This window comes from Ictalurus furcatus, chromosome 26 (genome assembly GCF_023375685.1).
Source record: "Ictalurus furcatus strain D&B chromosome 26, Billie_1.0, whole genome shotgun sequence".
NCBI lineage: Eukaryota > Metazoa > Chordata > Actinopteri > Siluriformes > Ictaluridae > Ictalurus > Ictalurus furcatus.
In genome coordinates, this window is record NC_071280.1 from 8,118,166 (window position 1) to 8,138,192 (window position 20,027).

The following is a 20,027-nucleotide window of genomic DNA, read 5'->3' on the forward strand; positions in this document are numbered from 1 at the left end:
TCAGTGATTAAAAATGCCTTTAGATCTGACCATTAAAACTGCAACACTGCTCTCTAAAACAGATACAGGGGTGAGAATACTTTTCGTTTTGGGCAGCAACCTTACACCGAAACACTTTTCCAAACACCACACTGTCCCTTACATGCTTCTAAACATTAACTCTAAATTAAACACTGTATTTCTTTTGCTTATTCACTGATGTGTGTGTGATGGACGGAAATGGGAAGAAAATAAGAAAAGATAAAAAAATAAAAAGACCCCTGAGAGAGACACATTTAACTTTGTTTGTGGCAGTCCCGTATTAACTCATTTCCACTTTCTTCCCCTGAGACACTGTGCAGGCTGTTTACAACATAAACAGCTCCCTGCAAAGACAAGAACAATGACCCTGGCCTAACCACGGGAGGGAGAGGGAGAGAAAGAGAGAGGAATAGTGGGAAATCCCCTGCTCTTCCTGCTGGGCATTTCCTGCGGCCGTGTCATGAGACAACGCTTATATAAATATACAGCTGGACAGATTGAACCTTCTCCCTCTGTGAGCGTGCAGTACACTGAACGTGATACATGGCACCAGGAGAACCGTTAATGAACCCTCGATCTTGTGATGATCTCAAATCAGCCCTTTTCAGCTGAAATAACACTGCGCTCCAGCGTTAAACTAAACAGAAATGCTAGACTTTGCTCTAAGGCATCAGACTTTAGTAAGAGGACAGGAGATTGAAAGGGCAGAGTTCCTACCAGTAACATGGCCTGCTCGTGAAGCAGCTGCTGCTGAAGGATCTCTAGATGCCTCTGCTCCTCTTCCAGCTGACGGCGGATATATTCCTGTCAATCAGACATGTCAAGGTTAGGCTTGGCTCAGTTTAATGCGTGTCCGTTTGATTAGATTAGTCGCACGCTGAAAATGAGAGAAATCTGACCTAAAATTCAGTTAAATAAATCGAAAAAAACCCCCACACAAACATAATATATTCATCAATACCTGTGTGCACCCTCCACTTGAAATTCTTATGACCAAAATGTAACTGAAGAACTTTTTTTTTGGTTTGTTTAAGTTCACAAGTTAGAGCAGTCGGGGGAGGGGGGTTGGGGCGGTTTCTTAAGGATACTTCTCTGTTGACTTGAATGGGTTTAATCCAAACCTCAGTAACTCAAAACCAAGTAGCCTAGAAATAATAAAACTCTGTCGCAACAACAGACAGTTGCATTATTATTGTACATATTTGATGAGTACTTTTAATAGTTGTATAATTTTTATATCATTAAGAAGGCTAATCTGAGCTGTAATCAACAGGATGCTTAGCGAGGCAAAAGTTTCCGTTTCGTAGTCAGTGTTAGAGATTTGCAGATCACCAGCACCTATAGTCTAGGCATCTATAATTAGGCACCACTTCCATGAGCACAAACTATTTGGAAGGCATGCCAGAAGAAAGTCTTTCCTTTCATCCAACCACAAATGTAAGCACCTGGAGCTCATGAGACACTACTGGAACTCTGACTGGAACTGGGTTCTATGGCCAGATGAGCAGGTTTTGACAACAAACTCTCAAGGTGGGTTTGACATAAAAAGAAGGATCGTTACACAGAAAAGAACTTAATCTGCACGGTTAATTATGGTGGAGATTCTCTGATGTTGTGGGGCTGTTTTCTTCATCCAAAGGCCCTGAGAACTTTGTGAGGATACATAGCATCATGGACTGCTCCAGATTTAAAAATAAAGTCTCGCTGCCTCTGCCAAGAAACTACAACTGGGTCATGGTTGAACCTTCCAGCAGGACAATTATATAAAACGTCTGTCCGAATCCAAACAAAATGCTTCAGAGACCACCGAACCAAGCTTGTAACATGGCCATCCCAATCCCTTGACCTAAAGCCGAATGAAAATCTGACGCGAGTTGAAGAGGAGAGGATATACGACACTGGAGGAAAGATCATGAGGAATGGTCTCTGATTCCTTGCTCGGTATTCTCCAAAATATTCAAGCATTATAGAAGACTCGGTACAGTTACATTGTCAAAAGGGGGTGGGGTGTTTAACATAATAATAGATGCAGGGTGCCAATATTTTACGATGCGAGTTTGTTAAATGTATATAATTTTTGATTTGAAGTTTTATTTTCTTCGAATAAACTACCTTCAATTAATGCTTAACTGCATCTTCCATATGTAACATATTGTTGTTTGGCGTAACCAATACAGCTCTGATTCATTTTTATTTATTTATTTATTTTTAGACATTATAAAATATGGCATCATAGAATTCCTAAAATTAGCATCGATCACGAAGAAAATTCTGTTATCTAAGAAATTAGAAGACAACAGCCCTCTTGCTCGATTACCTGTTCACGATCATTCCGTCTTTTCTCCTCCTCCGCCCTCCTGCGCTCGTCCTCCTCCTTGCGCCGGCGCTCCATCTCCTCTACTCTCCTTTTCTCCTCCTGTTCCCGCCGCCTCTGCTCACGCTCCTGCTGCCTTCTCAGCTCTCGCTCACGCCGCTGTTGCTGTAACACACCAGGAGAGGGCGACAGTGGGTGCATGGCGTGTGCAGGAAACTCCAAACAGTGCAAGTAAATGAAGGTTTTTAATTGAACAACACGATATCCGTGATTCGAAATGACTAGAAAATGATCTGGGAGTGTGGTTAAGATCAAGAAAGCTACACGGGGTTTAAATGGACTTCATGATATGTAAACACAGAGGAAATGAGCAAAATACATCAACCTGGACCGTATGCAGGGTGCACCCCTAAGAGTTTCCCTAAACAAACAAACAGTTCCTTCGGGACCGTTTGGTTGATGCTGCTGTTGATAAGGTACGGGGACAGAATGGCCTTCCTAGTCTCCTGTCTCTCCATGTCCTATGTTTAGAGGCCAAGCCCAAACTCAATTACAGTTAAGTGATTTGACAAGTTTGTCACGAAAACCCTCTGAGAACACGACGACAGGGAACTATTGACATTCCTCTGTGGAAGTAGTGGCCCAGTCTTTTGTTTTGCTATGCACTGAAGGCAACTGGGTTTGAGATCAAAAGAAGAATGAGACGATGGAGCAGAATTTCAGCTTTCATTTCCTGATATTTACATCTAGATGTGGTAAAAATTTGGGTGCTCTGCCACCAAAGGTGCCACATTCCAAGCTGCTTTGAGTGCAGCTTCTTTCAGTTGTTTGTTTCGAGGGGTTTCTCCCTTCAGTCTCCTCTTCAGGAGGTGAAATGCTGCTCAATTTGGTTAAGGTCTGGTGATTGACATGGCCAGTCTAAAATCTTCCAGTTTTTCCCCTGATGAAGTCCTTTGTTGAGTTGGCAGTGTGTTTTGGATCATTGTCTTGCTGCATGATGAAGTTCCTCCTAATTAATTTGGATGCATTTCTCTGTAAATTGTCAGACAAAATGGTTCTGTAAACTTCTGAATTCATTCTGCTGCTACCATCATGAGTTACATCATCAATAAAGACAGTGATCCTGTTCCAGAAGCAGCCATGCACGCCCAAGCCATGACACTACCTCCACCATGTTTCACAGATGAGCTTGTATGTTTTGGATCATGAGCAGATGCTTTCTTCCTCCACACTTTCATCACTTCGGTAGAGGTTAATCTTGGTTCCAGAACGTTTGTGGTTCATCTCTGTATTTCTTTGCAAAGTCCAATCTGGCTGAAATTCTCACCTGTGATCTCACATTAGTCTTTTGATATCGAACCCAATTGTCTTCAGTATGTAGCAAACATGAAAGAACTGGTCTTGCCACTGCAATACTTTCAGAGGCTACTGGATTTCCCATACAAGATCACGACTTGCGATTCCCACTGATAAAAGTGCCTCAGACGCTCACTCCATTAATCAGTTCTCTAAACGGCCACATACACAGATGCTTCTCCCCCCACCCCTCACCTCCTCCAGGCGTCTCCTTTGCTCTTTCTGCTGCTCTATGCGCTTCTGGCGCTCAGCCAGCAGTTGGCGCTTGTACTCCTCTTGCTCGCGGAGCTGCTGCTCCTGAAGGAGCTGCTGTCTCTTCAGGGCCTCCGAGCGCTCCTTGTTTTCCTGCTGCAGACGGATGAAGTCCCGCCGCAGCGTCGACTCGCCAGGTACGTTCACTATAGAACTGTGACGTGGGGGAGAGAGGGGGAGAGAGAGAGAGAGAGAGAGAGAGAGAGAGAGAGAGAGAGAGAAAGTAAAGGTGGAGACACTACAATCGCCTGGCTGGCAGTTTTAATTAGCATTTTACTATCAATCATATACTCCTCTATGCTCCTCAGTTATTTATTTATTTTTTAAAAAGCGGTGCAAGGGACAGGAATTACAACAGCGGCTGGACTACAAGATCACTGTGCAGCCATCTAAAAACCTAGGTAAGGTAGGCAACTAGCTCATATCTGCCACAATCTTATCAGCATGATAACAGACTACGTAAATGCCAATAAGTGTAGTTCTTAAAATAATCTCTTACTTTTTATATCTTTTCTGTCATGTTACAAAATGGGACATTAAAACTTTGTTGTTCACAGTGATGAATATACCGTGGTGGTGCTTACTGGTTTCAATCAAAGATTTTGTTTTTTAAGCTGATAAAAATCATCCCTACGACATGCTACCACCACCATGCTTCTCTGTGGGGATTGTGTTGGCTTTCAGACTTTGTGTCAAGGCCAAAACGTTCCATTTTGTTCTCATCAAACTAAAGAACATCTTGGGTAACTCTCATATTCCACATCTTCCCACAAACATGTACTCTGTGGTATAAACAAGTGACCGATGCTGATGTCTTACCTCGACACGCTGATTTAATCTGTTTAAGGGATTTATGGGAGCACTCATGCCTAGGCTTTTAACCTGAGCATCATAGGCTCCATAATGAGACAGGGAGAAAATAAACAAAACACTCAGGTCATTTGGTTTAGCAATAATAGCAAATAAAGCATTACAGTACCTGGGTTCTCCTTCCGCCTCCGGAGCCTCATCATCTTCTTCTTCACTTAGACTCCAATCATACTCCGTCTCATCTGTAAGACAGTGGTGTAAGTAATTCAATAATCTCTGAATAATCCAATTTAGAATTTGACAGCTGTAGTTACACAACATAGAATATATTATTATAGTCAAGGTTTATGTGAAAATAATGGACAAGCATAAAAGCCGGGGCCGAACCTTTCTCCCCCCTCTTCTTGCGTGTGTGGTCGATGTGGTCCTTGAGCTGGATGCGGACCTGCCTTTCGTTCGGCTGGTCTCTGATGAACGGGTGTTTCAGGAGCTGATCGGTGGGTGGCCTCTGAGTGTAATTCTTCACCAAACAGTTCTCGATAAAATTGATGAACTTCTTGGACCTGGTCAGGAAGGGGAAAAAAAAAACAACAAAAAAACATATGTAAAACATTAACATTTCCCAGGAGATAAAAGGAGAACTTTTCTCTCTCAGGATGTCTTCATGAGCCACTTGTCTAGATACAGCTTTAGGAAGTTTGTCAGTTGAACAATGAGAATTGCGATGTAGAAGTGTGCCCTGAGGAAGAGAACGAGGTCAGCCCTGAAACTGGCAAGAACTTGCTTCAGCTACTTGGATTGGGGTTTTATTGCTGAAGACAGAGGAGCAAGATTTTCAGAGGGTTGTATCATGGAAATTGTGAGATCACATATCTGAGAACTGAGATCAGCCAGCCAAGGTTATAAGAGGCACATGGAAAGACCTTTGTTCTGGTTTACTCCATTCGCGTACGCTAAGCTATAGATGCCAGGTTGTTAATGACAGAAAATCATAAATGGGCAGGATGTATATTAGCTCTACTCTTACATCCAGTCTTAGGAATTCTCCAATAAATAAACCTTTTACTTCGAGTAAACGGTTGAACAACCTGAAAAACAGACCTTACAACTTTCTCAGTAGGAGACACGACATTCACGGCAACTGAATGTAGTACGGAGCAACGTCCACCTAATGCTCCTTTTGGCATGTGTTTCAGCTTCCGTAGCCACCCTATTATATTAGGATAATGCACTCACAGCAGTGGAAACCAATCACCACATTCCTGACATTCTAAGCAGGCCTTAGGACCAGTTAGAGGACCTACATGGCTGGAAATTATGTAAGAACGCTGATTAAAAGCAAACCGTTTTACAAACACACTGCGATGGAAAAGTCTTATATAATAAATCTCCATAAAAGTTTATTTCATGATTAGAATTCATGAACTAACACTCAAGAATCTTACCATTTTTTGGACTTGAGTCGAGGAGGTGGATTTCTCGGGATGAGGAAGAGAGCTCGCATTGGGTGCATGTCGCAAAGTGCTGAATGGGGAAAAATGGAAAGTAGGGACATTTTTACAAACTTGCAAAAAAAGATCTCTCAACGTGCTTAACCAGCTAACTAGCCTTTTATTATAAAACCACGTTTTAGCCTAGTCGGTTACGTTTTTCACAAATGATAGATTTGTCCACCCGAACATTACCTGAACACGACCGTGAATAATGAAGATGTAAAGAAAATACGTACGGGGAGCGCCTTCGGCCATTTCGATAGCAGTGATTCCACACGACCACAGGTCGCTCTGCACAAAAAGACAATTAGTGGTCTTAGTGAGCGTCGCAATGAGCATACTGACGACAGAACACCATACAGAACCGTTTTAATGACGTCACTTCCCAATTAAACCTAACGTCGAAACACGACCGCAGCCAGTGAATACATTGGCATATTTTTCTGAAGAATAAACGTACTCTGTAGTCATAGGTAGCGTCAGGGTTCTCATCACAGGCAATGACCTCGGGTGCCATCCAGTAAGGTGTGCCGATGAAAGTGTTCCTCCTGCCGACTGTCCGGTCCAACTGAGCGCTCACGCCAAAATCAACTGGAAAACATCACAAACGACAAGCTGAAGCAGACACTGGACTAAAGCAGTGAATGACTTGTGCGGAGAGGAATATTTAAAATTACCCACAATTACTACCGTTAACGTCGCTCACCTAGTTTGACCTCGGCGTTCTCGGTTAGCAGGACGTTCTGGCCTTTGATGTCACGGTGGATGACGTGGTGTGCGTGCAAATGGGCCAGACCCTGAACACACAAGGTCATGAGAACACACATTTCAGAACCAAGCCCTAACTGGCAGATTTAATGCACAAAAGACTAGAAGGTTGGTTCAAAAATCAAGAGCCCTTAACCCCTTAAACTGGCTGGATTTCTGAATGAACTATGTTCCATGTCACAACAATCTAAAAACAAGGCAACATCAACAGAAGAACAGACTAAAAATAAGTGATGACTCTCTTGATCTATTGATCGGATCTGAAGAAGCTATAGTGTGTGGCGTAATACATAAAAGAGGTTGGAAACGGTATGCAAACTTCTGCACTGGGCTCTGTGACTGGATGGCTTTACTTGCAAGCCGTTTTGGACCAAAAAAAAAAAAAAGTGTCTACAAATAATAAAACACCAAATGTTTAAATGCAGTTGCAACTGAATGTGAAATAAATCGCACCTTATTTATAATTAAGGCTGATTTTCACGATAAGATTTGAAAACACTCCCTCTACTTCCTGTTGCACATACTATAGTTAGATTTTTTTTTTTGCACCGAGTATGGTCTTGCTTCTAGCACTGCAGTATGTATTGTCTGGCATAGTTTGTCTTGTGCTGTAGTCCTGTACCTGCACGGTCACATCCCATGTTCTTATACCGTTGTGTTTATACTGCACGCTGCATTGGCGAGAACTGTGAGGAAAGAGACTGAAAATGGTGTGGTTAAATCTACTCACTCGGAGGATCTCTCGTGAAATGTAGGCGATCCAATCCTCCTTCAGGCCATTCTTTGTGTTCTTCACCAGGTCTGTGATTGAGCCAGCTCCACAGAATTCCATCACCAGCTACAGCGAGACACAGTAAGTAAGGCATAAAACACATGGGAGTGTGCTGTTCTAGGAGTGATGTGACCCGATGCAAAGGTCCCCAAAGTGTTTTATTTCTATCATACCACGGAAACTTTTTTTTTTTACAATTTCGAATTCGATTGAAAAAAAAAAAAAAAAAAAAAAATCTGTTTATAGTTACGTTTAAGGTGGAATGTTGAGAAAAAAAAAATCAGTAAGAAAAGTCAGTCTCCGATATTAAGGAAGCAAATTTCCACCAAAAGGACTGAATGCAACCTTTCCAGAAATGGACGAAAATAGTTATGTTCGGCGTTCTGGCACAAATCTCACGTGTATAATGGGCTTAACAGCGATTTACTCTCATTGGCTAGTGAGATCTGGATTGACAGCTCGAGTGTTCAGCTGAAGAGGATGATGCAGATGATGCTCCGTGCCGCTCCTTTCGCTGATCTCGGGGGAAAATAAATAAATAAATCACGAGACTACCGAAACCTCGAATATTAATTATGAACTAATATACTGACCAAGTCAGTTAGTCATTTCCACTACAAAGTACAAACACTAGAACTATACAGAGAACCGCACCCAGAACGCTCTCCAAAATTCACGACAGTGAAGTCTCTACTTCCTGGTCAGGGAGCTGTCGAACCAAATCTCACTAGCCAATGAGAGTAAATCGCTGTTAAGCCCCGCCCACACGAGAAGTCTGTTCCAGAATGGCGAACGTAAACTTGCAGAACATAAACGAAAAGCTCCAAAGTGTAAACGAAACCCGACAGCACACTCGTAAGCCACGATTAGTGAAAACGAAGCTTCGAAAACCGTTAAAGAACGCTGTTTATTTGAAGACCGTGCTAAATTTCTTCCACTGAGCTCACTCTCTTCAGAGTGTTTTTCTATTCGCTCACTGCATACTTTAGTTCGTTTCTTGAAAAGTTACGGTCAGTACTTTTGGCACAAATTTAGTTCCATACTTTATCGCAATTTCAAAAACAATCTCTTTGGGAGGAAAAAATAAATAAAATGCAGATCATCAAGTTACTGAGAAATCAGGAATACGCAAAGTCGTCGGTCATGAAGACTTCCCCGTAGCGGAAAACTTGCAGACTGTTTCAAAGTGACGACGCTGCAGACTCCTCCCATAGACGTCAAACATCTCCTTACAGAAATGCTCACTATGTTTTTCGTTCTTAAATAACATGTTTCTGATTATTAACCTTACAATACGAAAGCAGCAGATCGTTCAGTTACTGTAAAAATGATGACATCATCTGACCAATTAAGGAAGATTAAAGAATTCAACAGCACTATGGTATAAATCTATTATAAATGTATTACATTTTCCTCTCATGTTCTATAAACTGCATTAAAAAAAAAACAAACTAATAATAATTAAATTAAAACAAAACTACTCACCCACAGCTGATCATCGTGTCCCGGAGGACTCTTCTTAATGAATGCTCCATAGTACGTGGCAATGTTTCTGTGATGTGAATATTTCTTCAGCATGTTGATCTCGAGTTTAATCTCTTCCTCTTCATCCTAAAATCACATTAAATGAGAGATGACGCTAAGCCTGAGATAATTAGCGTGGACACAGTTTGTGCTAATTCTATTTACACAGGCGCTACAGGGGTCTTATGCGAGTCGGCCTGTGACAGATGGATTCACATAATGAGATGAGGACCTTTTTGGGGGGTTTTTCCCCCCAGTGCTAACTAACGCATGATGAACAACGTTCTTTGAAATGTGTGCAATTGGCTCCCTCGCTCTTAACCTCAAAATGGCACTTTCATTACAAAGACATTAAAAAAAAAGAAAAGAAAGACAGTAATCGGTTTAATCATGGCTAATAAAATTAAGAGTAATTGATTAGTGTGGTTTTGCTGCGTTGGCAGTCAGTCATTTTTTTTCCCCCCTCAAAGTCGTACGAACGAACGCCAAGAATTTCCTAATGAAGACTGTGAGGAAAGTAAATAAGCAGGATTACTTTATTTGCCAAGGATTTAAAACAAGATGCATTGTTTTATCGTGAACACATTTGTTCTTTTATCTGCAGTCCAAACACAAAAACCTACAGTCAAAACACGCTTTGACCTTGAACAAGGAGTTGAACACAAAAAAAAAAAAAAAAAAAGCTGGCAGACCTTCAGGAGATGATGCACTCTGTCTGAGTCTCAAAAACAACGACCGTTCACCCGGATATAGACGGCAGATCCACCCAATTATCCGCTGCCATTACTGAGAGAAAAATGCCGTTGACCACAGCCGAGCTCTCGACTGCTCCGCCGTTCGTTACGGTTAATTCAAAACACACTGTTCCTCCGTGAGTCATGCGGTACATGGATGAGGCAGGCTTTCACAAAGGCTTTCAGTCTAATGCAATCAAATAGCCTCTGCTAGTCTGGTTGACAGCAAAGAAACTCCCAAGTCAGAAACCTTGTGAAGAAGAATAACTCGCTGCTTACGTTCACTTTAATGCCAACAAAACCATCAATCCTTTTTGGAAAGTTAGTGGCACTCACTGTTAAAGACTAGAGGCGAGAACGGAGGACGTTTAAGAGAACGTTTCGCTTTCGACTACTGATCCGTTTGCAGCGGCGGAATCAGAGCTAAATGGCTACCTTTGGTTTGGGTTCACACTGCGCATAACTAAATGAACTAGACAGACAGACAGGCAGACAGACAGGCAGACAGACAGGCTTGTAGGGCTAAAAATAGAAAACTCTTTCCTTCATGGGTCAGAAATTTGGTGATGGATAAAAAGTGCAAGTAAAAATAATCATTTTAAAAAATGTCCCGAGTATGGAGAACTAGTTCAAAACATTTTGTGTATATTCTCCCGAGTGACCCAACGTCGGCCCAAAAACGTCCGCCCTACCGTAAAGACATTACAAGTTAAAATTTCCATCCACAGCCAGAAGCCCAAGGGAGTAAAACTGGCTGTGCTCTCTGAGTGGGAGGGACAGGATCATATCTCTCCCCAGGCTTCTGTGAGCTCATGTATGTGGAAGAGGGTAGGTAGCGCTTTCTTCCTCTCTCCAGTTTGAGGCAGCGTGAGCAGCAGTTTGAAATGATGTGGTTGGCTGGCTTCACGCATCTTGGAAAAAGCATGCGTTAGCCTTCACATACTCGGGTTGGTAGCTGTCACATGATGGGGCGCGACTGGACTGGTGGGTGAGAACTGGATAAGAGTAAACCTGGGAGAAAATCTCTGAAAACTTCATCCCCCCCCAAAAAAACCTTGCCTAAACAGCCTATATCCAAGACCTCATTAATATTTCCAAGATGTGTTATCAATTTTCTAATTTCCAAGGAAAAAAAAAAAAAGGAAAATCTTGCATCGGTCCAAGAGCACCTTAAAGAAACCGTTTCCCAAATATTACATAAACTAAAGTTTCAAAAATAAAAAAAAAAACCACAAACATAAAAATCATGTGCAGTACACTTCCCCTTTTCCCTCTTTATTAGAACACCACTAGGCTGAACCGAGTATGTACACTGAAATGTTTTGTCCACTGGGATGACATCATCCTTCTTCAGTAGTTCCCCTTCCTACACCACACTGAGAGAGACAGACACACACACACACACACCTCCTGAGGCTGTCTGGATTATCCCCACTCTGACGGGTCGCACTGCAGCTGTCACCTGACACTGATGAACAGAAGAACACCGACAGAGCCAACTTATGACTGCGCTGAAATGTACTGACCTTTACTGCTGATCCCAAATCAGAGCCAATAAAACTGGTCTAAGAGCAAACTGAAAGAGTAGACGACTCTTTCACTGGGTCTGCTGTGATGACTAGGCGGGCATCTTATGTAGAACAAAGGGCATATAAATGGGAAGAAAAAAACTAAAAAAAAAAAAAAACAAAACCCAAAAGAAAACAAACCTAAAACAGGGAACTACCACTTTTCTACAGTCTCCACACTTTCATTTCTCAACTGTAAATAATCAATAGTGACCTTACATAATACAAGGTAAAGCCCTATTTGAATTTCTGCTGAAAAAAGAAAGAAAAAAAAAAAAAAAAAAACACAAACGAGATTACGTTTTGGATTCACAGTTGGGGATGCTGCAGTCATGACTAAGAAAGAAAAATCCATGTGAAAGGCCCTGCAACTCACTGACTACATTTACATGGACAGCAGTAATCTAATTACTGACCTTACTCTGAATTGTGAATCGAACATTGTGATTAAGGTCTTTACATGAGTCGCTTTTAGAATACTCCTTTCATGTTCCCGTTTTACATGTTCTAGAACATAGATCGATTAACGGCACACGTCAACACGTCACCGCGCCACGCCGTCCCTCCAGAATTTCACAGAATTACAAATAATCCACATTGTAGAAATACAAATGATATTCTCAGAAAGTTACACTATATGACCTTCACACCTATATGTGGTTCTTCCCCAAACTGTTGCCACAAAGCTGGAAGCACACAATTGTATAGGATGTCTTTGTATGCTGTAGCTTTACAGTTTCCCTTTACAGGAACTGAGGAACCCAAACCTGTTCCAGCATGACAATGCCCCGTGCGTGGTGTGCCGAGGCTGGTGAAGAACTCGAGCGTCCTGCACAGAGCCCTGACCTCAACCCGACTGAACACCTTTGGGATGAACTGGAACGCTGACTGTACCCCAGACCTTTTTGCCCAGCATCAGCGCCTGACCTCACTACTGCTCTCGTGGCTGAATGAGCAAATCCCCACAGCCACGCTCCAAAATCTAGTGGAAATGCTTCCCAGAAGAGTGGAGGTTTATATAAGAGCAAAGGAGTGACTAAATCTGGAACGGGATGTTCAACGAGCACACCCGGGTGTGATGGGCAGGTGTCCACAAAATGTTAGATATTGTACATTGTGACAATATATCATGATTCATCATTCTAGTCCATACTGCACACACATAATGAGCGCACCATAAAACCCTTTAATTGTCCAACAAATCCCGTTTCCTGCAGAGCCTGGAGGTGGTTTTGGGAAGGAATACCCCTGAAAACGTGGTCTCACACACACGCACAGGATCGAGGGGGGTATGCCCACCCACGCAGACCCTATTAAGAGTCCACACATCCAAGCCCAGCAGATCCAGACTTACAACATGGAGCTCACAAATTCACTGCCATCCAAAGCAACAAAGCATGGCCAACTTGAATGTTTCAGCCAACGTTCTTAACAAAAAAACATGTTTCTTTATCTAACTGGCATTCGTACGTTTGGTAAACAGTATTTCTGGTGCACTGCCAGTTTTTACTGTTGGTTTGCATTCAGGCAATTATCTCGGGGCCAATTAAACAGCCTGCCTTCTCCGTTCCCATGTGGCACAGGTTCACTTTAAAGGGAAACCTCCCGTCTTTGACTGAAAAGAGTTCCTATAAAAATAAAATTCCTATCCAGCGTTCGATTCGAAAGCTCTTTATAAAGGAAGACCAGATACATCTAGTTGTTCCCAGATCGTTCTTTACATTTGCCCGGCATGGCTAGGAAGCGGTCTGTCTAGCTTGAATGAGTACACTTTGTAGATTTAGAGTCAAACCTGACAGTTCGGAGATCGATATATTTTACTCAAACCATGAAATCCGCACGTGATCGTTTTTCTTCTGAAAACTTGCCAAAAACCCGTTGTGTTTTTACTGCGCGTTGGAAACGCTGGCGTAAATCCAGACAGAAGACTGTGGGACCAGTTTGGTCAGGGTGTCAGAACTTGCCTATGACTCTCCTTACTCATGTCCTTAGCAAAGAGTTTCATCAGATCGCAGTGTTGCTCAACTGTTTCCTGTTACAGGTGGCTTGGTAATCAGGTGCCATAAATGTTAGGTGCACACCCTACCCTTGCTCTGGCGTATACCTTTTATAATACGGTAAACTCTGAAAGTCGGGTGGATGGAGCCTTAGCCTGGTTGTACTTGCCGAGTCTATATCGAGCCACGTTTGAGGAGACCGAGAGATTTTAGTGTGGACAACAGGGGTCTTTTTTTTTTTTTTTTTAACCGACACAGACACCATGTTGTAACGACAAATCGCTTGCGAATTTACATAAAGCTGAAAAATTATTTAGCAATTTCTTATTTGTTCCGAAATCCCATGTCAGTGCCGCGTAGTGCTGACGAGTCAGGACTCGAGAGACAAGCTGCTGATGTCTGAGAATTCATGTCATACTTTATCTGCAAAAACATACTAATCTAAATTATATTTATACTCCCATAATATATACCGCGTTACCAGGTTAAAACTAGCGTCTCACCGGCAGAGAGTAAAGCCACAAGTAGCAGAGGGAGACACTCGCATGGAACGTGAAAGGGCATTAACGAACTATATTTTTTGAACTATATTTTATTACAACCGTTCAAAGTTACACGGTTCATTTGCGATGGAAAAGAAATCAGAGTCAGAAGCTGTGCGAGATGCGTCTGAAATAAACGCTTAATAATATGTGACATCTGACCCGTCGAATCTAATTCCAGGTTGTCGGCTAGATTTCTCGCTTAGCTGTTTGTGTTGGCTGGTTTGGAGGGAAGTGTTTTATAAACAGCTTTTCAGAACAGGTTTTGTTATGTCTGTTCACTGCCCAGGTTTAATAGCATGCTAAGATAATTGTGCCCAAATATTCCTTGAAGTGATTTTTTTTTTTTTTTTAAACCCCACAGGGTGAGGGTAAGAAACTTGTTTGTTTTTTTTTGGGTTTTTTTTCTCATCCCTACTCAAATTAGTATGCACAATTTCATTCAGGGTCAGGATGGTAGCACGATAAGTAGTATAGCTCGATTCTGAGCTTGGCATTATCGTATGTGTGGAGTCTCACACGGTCTTCCTTTCACACGGTCTTGGTTGATTGGCTATAATAAATTGCTCATTACGCTAGGCATGACTGTGTGTGAATGGTGCTCTGTGATGCCCCGATGTCCCATCCAGATGAATGAATACACATAGGTTAAATACAACGTCAGATTAGTTGTGGCCATGTAAATATTGAAAAGGTAGCAAACATTTGATACCTCTTACAACTCCAGTAAACACTGCAAGTGATGTATGTTCTCTCAGACCTACAGAATGAAAACATTCCCACTGCAGCTGAACTCAACAAAGCCAGCTCCGAGTAAAAGGTCCCGGTTTCATCCACGACTAACCCGTATGAGAAGAGAACAGTGGAAATCTGCTCTCTTTATGGGTGAAGGCTCTAACAGAGCAATGAGTTACTTTACCTCTGTGACGTCCATAACTTTGATGGCTGCCAGCTGTCCTGTTTTGACATGTCGGCCCTGGAGGGGAGGAAGAGAAAAACAAGAGTTAGTTACCCGTCTCTCGTCGGCGCAAAAATATCGAAGGGAAATACTGAACTTACTGAACTGAGAAGTGGTTTAGAGGATTATTCCACAAAAAAAAGAAAAGAAGAAGAAAGAAAAAAAAAAGAACTTCACATTTATTACTTCCTCATGTACGTACAGGAGAGAGTGAACTAATACACACAAAAAAAGTGACCACATCATTGACACATTGTTGTTGAAAGAACAATCACAGCCCTGCGATGATTTACAATTTCAGGCTTTTTATATAACTTAACGTCTAGCTTCCTCTTAGCAGTAAGAAGAAGTTTAACCCCAATCCTGGGCCCTTGTGTAAACATTCCCACACTTTGCTCTGCACATTTCAAGAATCTCTGTCCCCCTTTCTTTCTCTCCCTTCACCCATTGCGGTGTCCTTCCCTCCTCTGTTACATAAACAGGGAGTCAAAAATAGACCGCGCTCTTCCATTTTCAAATATCCAAACCCCAAGTCCCCGAAGGAAAGAACTATTACTGGGCGACGTGACGTGAAACCGATCAACCTTATTAACCTTATATTCTAAAAATTCTAGGGCTGAAACTAGTCATGTGTAGATGCGTGTAAAAACACATCTCTCAGTTGGGGGGTGGGGGGTGCACGGTAGGAATACCACCGTCAGAGTGCAGCCGAGTCCATTTGAATGATTTAGATTGGGGGAGGGAAAAAAAAAAAAAAGGAGGTGACTTTGGTGGTAACTAATAAAAGAACTACAACCAGGACACAAAAATGATTCAGACCTAAACTTAATTATCTCCAAATAAAGGATATCTTACAGCCCTGAGTTATGCCAGACCCTCTGTGGAAGGGTCATTGGAGAAACGAAGATGAAAAGATGTTTCGTGGCATGGAGAGTAATGAGGTCCTCCTATCTCGTGGGAATGTTATGGTCAATCAGTGACGTCATGCTGCCTCAAGTGAACGCATTTGGACGAGCTCTTGGATGTGGTGAACTTACGTCAAAAGTAAAGAGCCATGGCTGAAAATGGTTTGGTCCAACAGAACCCGCTGCTGGTATTCGACGCGCAGCACCGCGGTTTTGGATTTCTTTTGTCTACACAGAGTTGACAAGCGCCAAGGCCTTTGCTCTCCCAGGCTCCCTTGTTATGAAGAGGGTCAGAGGTCTGGGTGATGACAGATGAGAAATGAAACCAGCTCCAGGAGAGACAGATTAGGATTGCTTTGTGGGTCAATACGTTGTCCTTGGCAGTTTTCCCAAGGTAAAGTGGGATTACATCATGCTGCTGGTGGCTTAATATGTGAGGAGAGGTGAAGCAAAAAAAAAAATGCTGAAGAAAACTGTGGGAAACGACCGGAAGAGGTAAAACCAGAGACACTGGTAAAGGGCTGAACGCAAAACTGGACACAGACATTCAACAAGTTTTAATTAAACCAGGGTATTTTGTCTTGATGAAAACCTACATTATGGACAAATGAGACATCTGAACTTGAATCAGGAAAAAAAAAAAAAAAAAAAAAAAAAATCAACGCACGTTTCTCCATCCAGTCGTCTTTCAACATGGTCGTTCATCGTCAAGTTTAACAGGTCATCACTTCAATAAGACGACCAGACAGGGTCCCTATTTGCCCTCCCTGTAGTACCGATGTAACCAAATACGAATACATTATTTGGATTCAATAGATCCTAACGTTCTAAACGAATACAAAATACAGACACTGATAGTACTCCCTCCCTCCCTCCCTCCTTTTTTTTTTTTGTTTTTTTTAATAGAAAGCTTGCCAGAAAGCTCCAGAGTCGGTGTGTGCATTGGGTCTGGGATCCCGCAGGGCAAAACAAAAAGGTTTTCACTTTTATGTGGAGCTTGAAAGGACAGCTTGTGGAAGTGCAGGGCCAGCTTTGAGTGATTTCAGCAGAATTCCCTCTTCAACTATATATTAAAAAAAAAAAAAAAAAAAAAAAAAAAAAAAAAAAACCCACACACACAAAAAAAAAGACCTGAAACTAGCCCAAAAGCTGGACACAGTGTGTCTTCTTTTTCTTCAGTGTTTGTCTGGCAAACACGTCAACAGTGGTGCGTGTGCATTTCTGATTTGCAGCATCTCCAATATTTGGACATTATATGCTGAATCTGGAAACCTTGCTCGTGAGACGACGTCCAAGGATAGGATGGGCACAATTTTTCACAGTGGTTAGAATATTAAATATTAGATACATGCCCGCTATTCGCTTAAATCCCAGTGTTAATGGTAGTTAAGATGTTGGACTACTGATCGGAAGGTTGCAAGTACAAATCCACGCCTGCTAAGCCGCCACTGCTGTGCCCTTAGGCAAGGTCCTTAACCCTCAACTGCTTAAGTGTAAATGAGATAAAAATTGCTCTGGATCAGGGCATCTGCCAAATGCCAAAAAATAAAAAGAGATGAACATGATGAGCACTAAACAAATACAGATTAATGGCAGAGTGTTACACCACTACTCTGTAGCTAGTTTCTGTTCCGATAAGTTTCCTTCTGCTAAATAATTTACATAAATCCATGCAAATCCAAGCTGCAACAGAGGACCTCCTTCCGACGCCGAGATGGCTCGGATTTAGGAAATCAGAGTCACTAAACTATGGACAGATTTCTTTTAAATATATATCGATCAGTTCTGCTACAGGATTTTCGTCATGTGCTTGGTTTGGTCTGGTGAAAAAAATTCACTAGGACCATGGTCCTCCAGTGGATCCCCTTTGATTTAGAGGAATACCATTAAAACAAAGTAAACGGCGTTCATGCGCAAATAACTGCATTACTTCATGATCAAAAAGAGGCACTGCTACTACAATACTGTGACTAGTCATTTCAGCATTAAGAATGTGAGTGCAGTTTAATTAAAACCCAGACTTCACAGACAAAACAAATCTCTGCTAATTCCCTGTAGCTATTAGTGCTACGACAGGATCTTTAACCCCTCCATCCAGAGAATGAAACAGCAAAACACGTTTTACAAACACACTGTTCAAACCAAGTGTCCAGTTTCTCAAACTCCTGCCTGACTGGGACTGCAGCCAACAGAAAGCTGTGCAGATAAAAGCTGGATTGTGAGCTCATTGTTTTCTGGACTCCTGCTGGGTTTTCATGTCAACTCACTCAGGTTTTACCAAGCTGTACAACTAGTACCAGATGAGACTCCATCACTCAGCGTGCATCAAGACTGCTAGGGGAACACTTTGAAATACATTTCATCGACTCTCTAGTGATGGAACATGTCTTGAATGGTGCAGACAGGAAATCAACTCAACTCTGGAGAGGAAAGAAATAATTAGTGGCCAAAAAAAAAAGAAAGAAAGAAAGAAAGAGTGCCCTTTCACATCTACTAAGTGCTACGCGTGTACTCGGAATGCTTCTGCATTTTTCTCCATTATCTTTGCACTGCATTTTCTGGGAACACATGCTTCCGGTACATCCCTTTGTGAATTGACTCAGTGTGTGTGCTCCTGTCTGTCTAGATAAAGACAGAGGCCTCTTCAGTGCCTTGGGTAAAACTTTAACGAGTACAGTTTATCTGGACGGCTCATTAGGAACCCAGGCACCGCCAGTTTAACCTCCAGGCTAATGGCCAAGTGGCCCCATCTCACTGCCCTGATGACTGTTTAGTGTGACTACGATAATCAAGATTTGGTGGGTTACTTCAACTTGGGGGGGGGGGGGGGAACACACATGACCAAAAGGCGAAGACTCACAATTGGGGGGTTTCTCAAATATAGACGTTATAGCAAGACCAATTTCTATATCTGCTTGGATTCATATTTCAGTTTCTCCCAGAATATGGTGCAGAAATACACAACAGGCATGTATATATTTATTTATCATGTTAACTGGCTGCCAATTATCATCATTTCCATTCATAAATACAAATGGAAACATACTGTGTTTCAAAAGGAAAGCAAAGTACTAGAGACCTAAAACACAAAATATTATTGATCAGGCAATTAAATTGTTATACAAATGTACAAATAAGTCACAAGCGTCCAGAGAAACAAGATGTCATGCCGCCCAACAAAGGCATTTTTAATGACGTGCCAAGCAAGCTTTGGTTAAATCCCATCTCCGGGAAGAAGAAAGAGAAAGACCAAGAGGTTCACAGTCAAGGGGCTAAACGACACTACAGGTTTTCGTGAGAAAACAGACTGAGCAGAATGCAGAGGAAGAGGAGGACAGTACCAAGGAAGTCAGTGTCCTAACCGGTCCCGAGCCTCAAAGCGACAGTCATTTGATAGCATCGCTTGTGGAGCGCTGGATTTCCCTGAGGAAATGCCAGGGAGGACGAGTCATCGCAAACGTTGAAGAGAAAGCCTTGAGAACCAGCATTCACAGAAAACCATCAGCCCATAAAGGCAAACTTAATCACTGACAAAAAACTGTGTGGTGCATTTCATAAAGTAGAATAAACGACCATGGCTACCGCTGTCAAATCTGCAAACCGTGACCGCACCTCCTGCAAACAGCACGTCCAACAAACGGTTGGATATGTTCGACCTGGAGCACAAGCGGGACACATTGCTGTGCAGTGACCTTGAAGTGGTAGTGTGTTCTGAACGCAGATCAGTGGGTCACTGCAACACGACAGTTTAACAAAAATCAACCACAAGCTGTAACTGCTGGCCAGAACTGAACCTCGGGTTTTACACACAGTGTTAGAAGTGTAGATTGATTTATAGGGCGTCCAGAGGAAGGGGGTTGAGAAATCCAACCTACATTTTTGGGGACTCTCAGCCAGAGACAATAGGGAAGAGTTTGTGTTCGTTTGTTGTTGTTTTTAAACGCCACGCCAGCTTCTATGGCTATTTTCATGGCGAGAAATGTGAGAGGAACTCTATACAAGGTTTTTAAAGC

The 20,027-nt window shown here is 42.2% G+C and overlaps 1 protein-coding gene across 6 annotated transcripts in view; it reads right to left on the minus strand.

Moving 5' to 3' along the window:
- Positions 1-20,027, minus strand: part of LOC128601718 (mitogen-activated protein kinase kinase kinase kinase 4-like) — a 61,336-nt gene that overhangs the window by 14,110 nt on the left and 27,199 nt on the right. For all 6 annotated transcript variants that reach the window (XM_053615038.1, XM_053615036.1, XM_053615035.1 and 3 more), the window contains exons 3-14: positions 15,071-15,127; positions 9,272-9,397; positions 7,745-7,852; positions 6,953-7,043; positions 6,707-6,837; positions 6,483-6,537; positions 6,199-6,277; positions 5,141-5,316; positions 4,923-4,995; positions 3,887-4,097; positions 2,339-2,500; positions 739-825 (exon numbers count right to left, since the gene is read on the minus strand). In XM_053615038.1, the coding sequence (XP_053471013.1) occupies positions 739-825; positions 2,339-2,500; positions 3,887-4,097; positions 4,923-4,995; positions 5,141-5,316; positions 6,199-6,277; positions 6,483-6,537; positions 6,707-6,837; positions 6,953-7,043; positions 7,745-7,852; positions 9,272-9,397; positions 15,071-15,127 (1,356 nt within the window). The remainder of the gene's footprint in view (positions 1-738; positions 826-2,338; positions 2,501-3,886; positions 4,098-4,922; positions 4,996-5,140; positions 5,317-6,198; positions 6,278-6,482; positions 6,538-6,706; positions 6,838-6,952; positions 7,044-7,744; positions 7,853-9,271; positions 9,398-15,070; positions 15,128-20,027) is intronic.